The sequence below is a fragment of the Sinohyriopsis cumingii genome, chromosome 2, assembly GCF_028554795.1.
Source record: "Sinohyriopsis cumingii isolate HCF-2022 chromosome 2, ASM2855479v2, whole genome shotgun sequence".
Classification (NCBI taxonomy): domain Eukaryota; kingdom Metazoa; phylum Mollusca; class Bivalvia; order Unionida; family Unionidae; genus Sinohyriopsis; species Sinohyriopsis cumingii.
In genome coordinates this window covers 82,941,088-82,953,806 of record NC_142962.1, presented here as the reverse complement: position 1 = coordinate 82,953,806, position 12,719 = coordinate 82,941,088, and the positions used below count along the sequence as shown (strand labels likewise).

General features: G+C 36.6%; 1 protein-coding gene across 1 annotated transcript in view; it reads right to left on the bottom strand.

The window, feature by feature from the left end:
- Window positions 1-459: 459 nt before the first annotated feature.
- The window catches only part of LOC149805290 (uncharacterized), a 37,252-nt gene continuing 24,992 nt past the window's right edge, over window positions 460-12,719 (bottom strand). The window contains exons 8-9 of the mRNA XM_089949216.1: window positions 9,189-9,279; window positions 460-648 (exon numbers count right to left, since the gene is read on the bottom strand). Coding sequence (XP_089805342.1) covers window positions 517-648; window positions 9,189-9,279 — 223 coding nt within the window. The 3' untranslated portion in view covers window positions 460-516. The remainder of the gene's footprint in view (window positions 649-9,188; window positions 9,280-12,719) is intronic.

Here is a 12,719-nt window from a genome sequence, read left to right as displayed (position 1 = left end):
TCAATAATCAGAAAGATGAATATGTAACAAAACATAGAAAGTAATTTTTAAAAAAATGATACCTCATCTGGTGGAGAACAATAATTGTTCTATATTGGATGAGATACTATAATATCAAAAACATGAATGCATTTTTGTTTTAAAAAATGCTTAATTTTTCAAGCTTTCTACAAAAACATTAGCCATGCTGTTTTTTTATATTAAATTCAACGCACATTTCAATTAATAGACATTTGATCTGGTGGTGCATCTGAGAATATTAACATAAGGATGTCAGTATAGACATTTAGAAAGTTCCAGCTGGGATAGTGCAAAAATCACCGATATTAAATATAATATCATGGGATTTAAAAACAGGTAATTTCTTCTTCTTTTGTTTAGAAGGGAATATGCATTAAAGATTTTCTTCCTGAAGCCATAAATACAAGGCCATTGTCTTAAAATAAAAAAGAAACGACCTTGATTTAAAACTTCGTATTTAATACATGCCTTTTCCACATATAAATGTAACCATTATCACAAAACTTGGTATAAATGGATTGCATCTAAGTCTGATTCTTCATTTGTTTTATATAGGGCAATGTTGCCCATCCTTAGCTTATCTTGGATATCAACTTCTTTCACCCAGCGGTGTACATCAATATCAGACTGAAATTTAAAAACAAAAGACAATTATTTTATTTCTTTTCTGTTTGTGAATAACCCAAGAAAAGACTGGGAATATGCTGATAATCACCATATATCTATCCTTTTCCAAAGATGCAAAAGAATTTTAAACTTTGATCCAGGGAAATAAAATTAGTGATAATTTTGTTTTCTTATATATAACCGATTCTGTGAGTAATACACATAACTGTGGGATTTAAGCAAAATTCTCCATGAACACAATGAGAATGCTGATGTCTCTGAGGACTGACTGATATTGATTTATTTAAGATCAGATTGAAGAACAACTCTATACATATTCTTATTTATTGTCCTTTTTGTTATCCATTTTTCTAAAATTTATTTTCTTTATATGTTGCCATAGAAATTATGGTACCATCAGAAACAATATTTGAAGAATTATTGTGATGGTTTCATTTTTTAAGGCATTTTCTTCGATTACATGTATTACCATCAATATCCAAGTGGGATAACTACTATCTGACAATTGTGGTGGTCGTGAGAACACAATTAACTACAGTGTGACCCTGCTATAACACAGTAGCTGGGAGCCATAGAACCCAACCGTGTTATAAGCAACCAGGTCAGTTTGCTAAAGAAAATGATGCATGTATCCCAAAAAATTTGCAAGAGGGGGGATTAATAAATGCAGGTGGCAAAATATGTGCTTCATTGGCACAGTTACCATCTTAAATCAATGCATATTAAAGGGAAATACACCTGTAGTGAAAACATGAAAACAGAGAAGTCATATATAATATTTTACTTTATTTAGAGAACCACAGATTGGTACATATACGTGTATACTGTTTATATATATATGTCTAATGTATAGCATGAATAAGAGTATCAACACCATGTACTCACCCGCAAATCTCATCAAATACATTTAATCCACAATACAAGTAATTCCAATGAAAATATGCATACAGAGATTTAAAATATTCAATAATTTTGTCACAGGTCATATAGGTCTGAATTCGGTGGAAAAACATAGCACAATCATGTAACGAATGATGAAGCACATTTACTTTCAAGTATGTCCCATGTCGGTAAAAGTTAGTTTGCATTTTAAGTCGCCGTTGGTAGCATTCATAAGCATAAACTTTTTCCCTGCAAAAAGGAAACTTTCATGGCACAGTAAACGTGTTCCAGTCACGTTGGACAATGAAAAAATCCATCATATTCCACTGCATTTATTTAAGTTTGTTACTGACTTCCTTTGATGAAAAGTTCTTTGTTTTTATTGAAGATTGTAGTCGACTTTCTTTGATGAAAGGAGCATGCGTTATTGAAGTCACCGCTAAAGGGAAGCTTTAGAGAACCAGACAAATGCCTGTTTCTTATTGTGGTGGCAACATCAAATAATTGTATTGCATGATTGAGACTGATTTTTTTCCCCATTTGCTTAGTACGTTTTCATAACAATCAGTACTTCAAAGGTAATATGTTTTCTTTGAAATTTCAGCAAACTATTTTATCTGGGTACATTTTTTAAAAAGGAATTGGCCATTGTTTGGTCAATTGTAGTTACTGTTCCTCTCTGCCTAATGAACAGACCAACAAGTAATATGTTGTTTTTCTGGGGTGGGTGGGTTAATTTTACATTTGTGGTAGCGGAGTGATGCTGCCTTTCATGCATGCGTCCGAAATTTAACAAAGGGTCAACGGACGATAGAGACGCAGGTGTTCTGGTCTGATGACACAGATTACTACAGAAAATGTGAGTGTTCTGAAGGATTTTACTTCTGAGTGAAAAGTCGAGGAATTTTATTTACCATCCACATACAAATGTAAGTCTATGCAAAAATATTATTTACTAGCGAGAGGTCAAAAATCCAATGATTATGAGGTAATGCCTTCTCCAGTTGATCTCCACTACCAGAAAAAAAAAAAAGGTGGATATCTCACAACATACAGTTCTCATGCTTGATGTCAACATAAGCAGGATATGATATAACAATGCCCTGTTAAGATGGTTTGTCAATATGGACAAAGAAATTGTTTATGTAATAATAGATAAATTTCAGTGCATTTTATATCAAGTGTGTGGCTTCCTTTCATGGGGCCTCTGATTTTCTCCACTCCAGACCAATGGTTGTATAAACAAGTTTAAACAGCCAACAATGTCAACAATAAAAAGAAATTGGCAGATATTATATTTTGCCATCAATAAGGTAAAAACATCACAGTTTGCAACATTGGCTAAGCCCTATGAGATTCCAGAATAAACTTGTACTTTTAAGAAGAAAAAACTATTTTTTCATGTACAAGAAAAATACATGTAAAATTTCAGAAGCCACGCCTTGATCATCTTATATTATTCATGCGTGGTCTCTTCCCCAAAATGATAATAATTTTTTGTACATTTCTTACATACTTTTAAGAAAGGATTTTTTTTTGTGTCCGAAAAAAATAAATGTATATAAAATTTGGGAGCCATGCCACAACGGTGTTATATGTGAATTTGTGTTATAACCGAGTGTGCTATAGCGGGGTCATGCTATATCTGCCACCATTTTTTTTATTAAAGTACAAATACTCTACTTTTTACCCATTATGCACCATGTTACCAGCCAAGTCTAATAGTTTACCTAAAACTGAGTTGCCTTCCTTGACATATCAAATTGACTTGTAAGGCCAGTAAACATACCTTGTTACTCATTAAGACCAAGAAGGGACTGAAATCCTGCCAAGTAAAAGATCACACCAGACAATGAAATGAATGGTCAAAAAGTGTTAATAACATTAGAAAGCCATATCTTTGCTCATTTTGATAATCTTACCTTGTTGTATTGAATGAGGGACCATTTCCACCACATGTTCAGTTTTACAACAATATTGATAACATTTTTTACTCAACCATTAAACAAATTCATTTAAGCAGAAGTGGTAGTATACATACTTTTGAGAAATGAATTAAAAAAAAATTCCTACCAAACAGACCAGTTAAGCAGAAATGTGGGTTTTTTAATTGGAACTGATTGTTACTCTATGGCTGACAATCACATGCATGTTCATTTATATGGCAACAGATTTGTACACATTTAAAGGCAGCAAACTAAATTAAGCTGTTTACATCAGTAAACATTGCAGCCTTAGTGGTGTATGTGCAGCAAAGTTTAGATGAGAATATGGGGTTTATTTATGCTAGAGTTATGGGACTGGAACATAGACATATTATGGGATATGTATTAGCTGCAGTGGTCTACATGCAGCAAGAGACATAAATAGGCATGAGGATGGGGCAAGGATGCATTTTATTAAAGTTATATGCAAACTACAAGCAAATTATAACCCCATTTAGGGAAGTGGGATTATGTGAAATAAAAATCTAGCATATACACGTATAGTAACTTCCATTTAGAGAAGTGGGTTACTTTGAGATAAAGTGTATTACATGACTAATCCACTGACTGGGTTGAAATCTCCATATCTGAGGAGTCACACAATGTTGCAGGAGCTTGACCAACAACAGTTAGCTCAGCTTGAGGCAAGACAGCAGAGATAGTAGGCTGGAATTTGATCACCTACACTCTGTTGAAATCAAGGAAGGAGTCCCCCCTGATTGTCACAAAGTTGCATCATAGCATGTTGACCTTGATTATTATCTTCATAATGCCAAGAAAAATTTGAAGAAGATAGCACTGTGCATGTCTTTGGCACTTTTTGCACTGAAGGAAAATACCTGCATGCAATTGGAGATCTTGACATTTGGACAGGATATCAAGTATGATGCGATTGTCTAATATTAAATAGCCATAATGACCAATTAATTCATGGCATTCCTTTTTGTGGCTGTTCTGACTAGTGAAAAGTTTTTCATCTGCATAAAGTTTGCCATTCAGGATGATGATGAGGAGGAGGGGAAATGGATGGTAGTAGACCAGATTTATCTGGTGAAGACAGAAGAGCATAAGGACAAAAAGATAGTTGAAATTACATATGATACAAGACCTGGACTTTTTACTGGTATTAACAAGCCTTACTATGAGAATTCTTATGCAGTGGCTACAATAGTGTATGACTCCTGAATCCCTTGTGAGCTTTACCCAATCAACATGGCTTTTCTGAGGGATGGCAACTTGAACTGTGCTGTGCAGAATACAGCAAAACACTATGACACCCTCCAAGGCTAATGCCTCGTAAAAACGTACTGAGAATGACTAGACAGGTCCAACCATCAATAAAATAGCCAGGCTGGAATGGCTGGAATGAATCCTCTGGCATGCAATTAAAATGAAAAAGAACACAGCTGGTGATGAAATTCATAACAGTGGCAAAAGCAGTTCTTAAGGGGGCCTGTAAACGGTGTTCATAACCCACAATAGCTATACTTGTCCAAAAACTTTCCACTTTCCATTGCTCTGTGAGCAATGCCGTGTTGAGTACTATGAGGGTGATGCCAAGGATACCTTTCAGCTGATTACTGAAAGCAAAGCAAAGGCAGTTAGGTTCTTGGTGGAGGAAATGATAAAAAAACTGGGCTGTAAGCTTGTGGAGTAGTTAATATTGGCCAATGGTTGGTACTTTAAAAATGGGTAAAACACCTAAAAATTATCAAGGCCTACAGCAAGTACACAGATAACCTCAATGAATTGGTGACCAGAATCTTTAAGTGTCACTAGTATTCATTAATACTGAAATGGAAGACCACCTCTGCAGCCATTCAAATGGGCATGTGTCTAGCCTGGACATGGCAGTCTTTGGAGTAATTCTGATGGCTACAAAGTGTCTGAGATTGTGAGCCTTCATATGGCCACCTGCCCCCCTGGCAGCTTCTTGGACCTGGGAGAGTGTACCCAATACTTTAAACAGTTTGGCCACCTTCACAACTAAATCGCTATTACTGGACCACTCACTCAAGACCTCATGGAATCTGCACAGCTGCTCTAGAGCCTTTGTTCCCAACTGCCACCAAGTTATCCTTGCTTTTAACATCACTTTAGCAGGCCTAAAGAAACAGAGGCTGCCTGCACTGACCATCATTGGGCTCCCCTTATTCAGCTGTGGAGCTGATTGATGGTTAAGATGGGTATGCTCACGCTCTTCAAGGAGACTGAGACCATTATCTCCTGTAAGCAACAGACCAAAGAATGACTCCCAGATGACAAGGAAAGAGGTGAAATTATCATGGGCATTAGTGTAAACTGCTGACTGGTTAATGACAAAAGACAAGTTAGATGTTCACATGTGTATCTGCTGCAAAACCAATTCACTATTTGGTTATGAATAGGTGCCCCTCTAACAGGTCATTATTTAAAATGATGGCTTGCAGCCATACTACACGCACCTCTGGGTTTCCATGCTTGGCAACATGGTTATTAACCTTATAATCATTTTGCAGATGTTTCTCTACAAGACCAGACAGATTACAATTGACTCCATTTACATCAAGCCAGAGCTTGTGGCTTGATTAGATGTGTTTCACAAGCCAACGGAAATGAAAAACTCATCTGCTGTGAATGCACTTCCTTTGTATATAAAGACCCTGACAGGGAGCAAGAATAAAACAACAGATTGTTCCCGGGGACAGTGGCACATTAAGGGTGAAAAGCTACCGGCCCCAGTGATAGTGCAGTCTACATGTCCAGACCTCATTACTGGACTTGCTCATAGAGTGCCAGACTCAATGACTCCTAGGGGTCAACAATCTGCTGTGAACACACCACCTTTTCTATCTCTACAGTGGAGGAGGCTCTGGCAAGACATCATGTGTGAATTGTAACTACAACCTGCTCCTTTTCACCACATCTTACTACCTCACAAAAAAGAGATGTGAGTTCGTAATGGCAGGTAATTCATCTGCACAAACCTACCAGACCATACTGCTGGAACTGCAAATAGGACAAGATGCCAGAAATACAAACGGCAGGTTATTCCACATCTCCCTCAATAACTCATAAACAATGGGGTCCAAAAACTGCACCAGTTACCAAAAGACCTCTGAGAAATGAAGGGGATGCCATCCCTGCTGGACACAGAAAAGACAGAGGAGGTAGGGTGGCAGCACCTTTTAATGGCCAAAATACTCCTTTTATAGTCACATCTGGAATAGTTGTCAATAGAAAGCTTTTTCTAATGAAATTGTTTGCTTTATGTATAAATTACCTTTGTTTTCAAGATAACCAATCTCTGAAAGATCATTAAAAAAGAACTTGAAGGCAAGAAGTGGCAACAAATGCACCTAAAAACCTTCTGATGTAATTGATTCAGGTCTCAATGAAGTACTTACAAGGACTTGTAGCAAACTCGTAAATAGCCTCTTGAAGCTTACAGAGCTAGAAAACCATATCACCACAGAAGCTAAACAAAGTGGAAGATGAAATGTCATGCCAGGAGGAACAAGACTTCATTCATCAGCTAAAGGATGAACCTGAACTGCAGCTAGAGGTTACCAGCACTAATTGAAAAGCCACTTACAACTAAATATCCCAGATTTGGGAGAACATTAAAAAAATTCTCCATGAGGATACAACTCTTGCATAGTGACTGGTGTTTGTCATCACAAATATAACTGCATTGTTTGATGTTATCTGCTCTCATATGAACAAGGTGGGCCTGTAATTTCAGAATTTCAGTTTGGGTATGTGGGTTTCACATAAACAATGACCCTGTTTTTTTTGGATGGTAACCATTGATACTACCAAGATGGTGCTACTAAACCGGAAATAGAGCCAGGTGAAAAGGGATGAAATAGCTACCACAATAGCAATGTGGTGTTTGACGATAAGCTCATATCTGCAACATTTTGTCAGAGTATGTAATGTCCCTGATTGCTTGTTTTTAACAAAGATGCACTTTATTTCATCAAAGTAATTGGCAGCAAGGCCGAATCATCAATTACTTATGACTAAAAGTCCTTAATAATACTATTACTTGTGAATCTGGTGATATCATCAAAACCATTAGCTTCTCTGATTTTACCACAATCATGCATGTCAGCACAGACAATCCGCTAAAGGTGTTGTTCCAAACACAAACCAACTCCCCTGACGAATTAAAGTTTCATATCACACTGCATATAGATGAACTAAAAAAATATATCCAAAACTCCAAAACCCACAAAGGCTCATCAATGCTAAAACCCTATGGACAGAAGCTGAATAGCATCACACTACACAAAGAATACAAGTGCACATTTAAGATGGTGGATGCTGTTAACATCATACTAATGGCTGTGTTCCTGGGCACCAGTGTAACAGGAATAGGAATATTGTTAACAATCATTGCTGCTCCATTGAAATTGTCCTTGAGATCACAACTTTAAGCTGGAAATTTCATCAGTCAGCAACCATACATATTAAAAAGCATGATGAAATCCACATATTGGATAAAAACAAAGCTCAGAATAATTGACAACATATCAAAGACACTACATGACAATGCTGTCATTAAAGAAGAGTTTGAACTTACCCTAAATGAGGTGCACAAATACAGCCATGAAAAATGAAATACAGGCTGCATCATTCAGTTGTAATCAATGACTTGGCAAAACCCAAACTAATAGCTCGAGGAAAGTGCTGAAGCTCACATGGAGATCATGAAAAATCTCACTATAAATTCATCATAAGTGGCATGTTCTCCGATGGAACAGAAGAAACAACACCAACTTAGGAGCAACTGCTTGCTGACTCCTCAAAACATGTTCTCAGAGCACCTCCAGCAGCCAGTGTGGTTTCCCAATAACCTGTTTTTTATGTTTTCCTGCTGGGAGTCATTAAAGATCATTTAAAAAACTGGAAGCTTGCTGATTTGGTCATTCTTGGGGTTGAGAAAGGGCAGCTGGAGGCAAGGCATCTGTTGGCTCAGTTTCCAGCTATCTACTTTGTCCAAAACCCCTGCTGATATTTATCTGGTAAATAACTTGGTCAAGTAAAGGCAATAAATGGTTTTATTACTGAAGTCCATGCAAATCAAAATGTTTCTGTTAATTTAAGTTTCTGAAACTTTTAGTTTCTAAGTATTGCTTGCGTAACAGTGGGGACCTATTGATTAGCATATTAACAAATTTCTTCTGGCATTATTATAACATTACTAATCAGCATTATCAAAATATGGATCACCTTTTACAAAATCATCAAATTTACCAACATCTCAAACTTTAATATTTGTCTTATTCTTCCACCTAATGCAAATTCAATGGCTCTTATTCCTTTAAAATGGACTGTCATCTTGTGTGTGAAATAAACCTAAAACATACAAACCAGTCTATCTTAGAACCAGAGGCCCAAGTGGGCCTGAGATTTCTCACCTGTTAAAGTTATAGCTTAGAAATACAGGCTTCCACTGTATCCTAAGGCTTTTAATTTTTATCAGGAAAATTATCATTACAACTTTCAAATTATGTTCTGGCAACATTAAAACTGTAGATTTAATATATGTTTATGCCCATTGCATGAATTACCTTACTACAGGGATACAGCTAATTTAATGGCTTAGACTTCTCTAAAAAAAGAAAGAAAATAAAAGAAAAAATGAAGCAAAAAAAGCAGGCTTAAGGAAGAATAATTCTCTTTTACCTTGATGGAAGAAAGTGAATTCTCAAGACTGGGCACAGCAACAATCAAAGTGTCCTTTCTGCACAGTGTCTGCCTCAAAAACTTCCATATCCTGAAAGATTATTTTTGATAGACCATAATGTTAACTTTAGAGACTTATACAGCTGTTAATTTCATACGATTTCATGAACAGTTATTCTCCCTAATTTGTTAAGCATTAAATGAATGACTTTTTTAACATTATAAATCTTTGATAAGATTCCTTTCAAGCTATAAAAAGGAATGCTTTGGGCTGTTCCATTTAAACATACATGATACCCAGGGATGTTCCATCTAAACATACATGGCACCAAATGCAGTTCCATTTAAACATACATGGTAACCAGGGCTATTCCATTTAAACATATATGGTCCCCAGGAAGGGAACTCTAAAGAAATATATGCCAGGGTATTCTGATTACTCAAAGAGTTCATTTGAAAATGATACAAAATTTTAAATGATCTATGGGTGGACAATTCCACTTTAATAGTGTCTTCCCAGAGTCCCAAGTAAATTTTACAAGAATAGCCCTTAGGACGTGGAATTTTCATGAAACGTTTTTCAGACGAGTTCCAGTTCTGCCAGATTTGAACATGATTAACAGTACTGAAACTTCCCAAGACACAATTATACCTTTGATGCACTCTGCATAAATAAGAGCACATTTTAAATTAAACATATGAAATTAATCATTAAAATTTTTTGTGCCCTGATGAGCCAGAAATAAAGTATTTAATAAACTTCACATATTTCATTTGAATTGAGCACTAATGTTTTATCAGACATAAAAAATGCTGATTTACTGCATAAAAGTTCAGATATGAAACAGATGCCTTACATGATATTATATGGTGTTATTACATGGGTACAATATAAAAAGTATGATTAAGATTTAGTACCCCAAAAATGTAATAATAATCAGACAATCCATAAGGTGTATGTAGAAACAGTATGGGTTTATCAGGTGACCAAATGTACCAACCACAAAGCAGGAATATCCTAGCATCAGGTTTTGTTTAATTTAGACAGCCAATCCAGAATGGATAATATGTTTGTTAGAAGTGACAAACATCTATACAGTCATATTTTATCCACTTACTAACCCATATATACATGTATCCAGATCAGTAGAACTTAGAATAAATCAATTCCTCCAACCCCAGATCCTTGAATTCCTTCACCAAAACAATAAATGTAAATAGTTTTCCTCATGAATTATCTGCATCTTCTCTTTCTCTTCAACTCTGCTATTCTTCACCCTATTACCAATTATTCAACTAGTTTTTATTTGTTATCTACATTCTGTTTTTCAAATACTGGTGCTAAAATGCTTTCTTCCCACCTCAACCATATATGAAACTATAGTTCACAATTTACAGGTGAGACAGTTAAATGTTCAAATCTTATTACCATATTTGTATATTATCGTTGTTTCAAAGCTGGCCGGTGTAGAACAGGAAGATTTCCAGTTATCTCCCTTATTTTGGCTCAACAATTTAAAAAACATTTGACTGTTAATTTAGATATCTAATTCAAATCCCTATTAATTCGTCAACCTTTGTGTCAACTATCCAAGATACCTCTGCGTATTGCATTATTCAATGCCCAGTCAGTAGGACCACCGGAAAAGCGCACAGAAATAGTTAATTTTATCAACGACTAGAATATTGACATATTTTTCCTGACAGAAACATGGCTAATCAGGCGATGAGCCCAAGTGTGCGGATCTAACACCCACTGGTTACTCCATCAAGTCGTTCCCCCATAACTCTCATGTAGGTGGAATTGCTGTTATCACAAAGAACTCCATGATCAAACATCTTAACCACACCACAACATTCAATTTCAACCACACATCGTTTGAACTAGTCCAAACCACTCACACTGGAGCAAAGGTCAGTCCATTTTTTCTGCCTATACCGCCCTCCTCCTAGTAGAAAAAACAAGCTGGCTGAATCTCTCTTTTTGGAGCAGTTTCCGAATCTCCTGAAGTATGGAAATTCGACAGGTGGCAACCTGATTATTCTTGGAGATTTCAACTTTCACTTTGACTGTCCTGGAAACCCAAACACATCAAAACTCATAGATTCCATTAATGTTTTCAATCTCAAACAGTCAGCTAACCAACCCACCCATAAACATGGTCACATTTTAGACTGGATTCTTCGTAGACCTGATGATAACATTCTATGGTCCTCTCTGGTATTCCATGACCTTGCATCAGATAACCTCTGCATTATATGCCATCTTGACGTATCAGTCCCTAACCCTCCACCTTTATCTGCTACTAAGACAAACCTCTGTATGATAAATAGAACCAAACTAATGTATGACATCCAAGCAAACCTAACAACTTGCTTACCACCTACAGCAGAACAACTTGATAACTGCCTGCGTTCATTGCTCGACAAACATGCCCCAGCTACCAAGTGCAGTGTATTAATTCAGAAGTGATCTCCATGGTATAGCAGTGTTAGGGACCAGCTTCGCACTGCTAAAAGAGACCGCCGTAAAGCTGAGAGGCTTTGGCTTTCCACCAGACTCACTATTCATAAGCAAATTTATGAAGCCGCTAAGAAGAATGTCACAAATATAGTCCATGCAGTGAAATCAGCCCACTACACTACTAAGATCATGGAAAGTTCCAGCTGCAAAGAGCTCTATGAGATTACTAACAATATAACGTCAAGGAACAAATCTACACCACTTCCAACTACCTTCTCTCCAGTCGACCTTCTGGACATGTTTGCAAATTTCTTCCATGACAAAGTACAAACCATCAGAGATAAGCCTGACACCACAATTTCAATTGACTCGTCGTCACCATACAGTTGGGATATAGAATTTGAGTGGTAACCATTAGCAGCATTTGAACCTGTCTCTATGGATTTCGTACGTACAATCCTGATGAAGAGTGCACCAAAGTCATGTGAACTTGATCCAATTCCAACATCACTGCTGCTTGAGTGCTTAGATCCAGTATTGCCTTCACTAAATGATGTTATTAATACATCTCTCTCATCCAGAGAATTCCCATCATTTTTCAAAATGCCATTGTAAAGCCTCTGCTGAAGAAACCAACACTAGACCATGATGATTTAAAGGACTACCGCCCAGTTTCTAATCTCCCATTCATATAAAAAAATCTTAGAAAAGGCTGTTCTATCCCAGCTTGTATCTCATCTGAATGCAAACAGTCTTTTTAGCCATGTACAATCTGCATATCACCCTTGCCACAGTACTGAAATTACTCTTCTAAAAGTAGTTAATGACATTCTCTCTGCGTTGGATAGCGGAAAGATTACAGTCCTCACCCTCCTTGATTTGTCTGCAGCATTTGACACAACAGACCATGATATATTGCTTCACTGTCTCCAGCATGTATTTGGCATTCATGATACAGCCTTACTGTGGTTCAAGTCCTACTTGGTCAACAGGACACAAATTATATCTGCAAATGGAATAAACTCCAGCCCAGTTGATCTATGTTGTGGTGTTCCACAGGGGTCTGT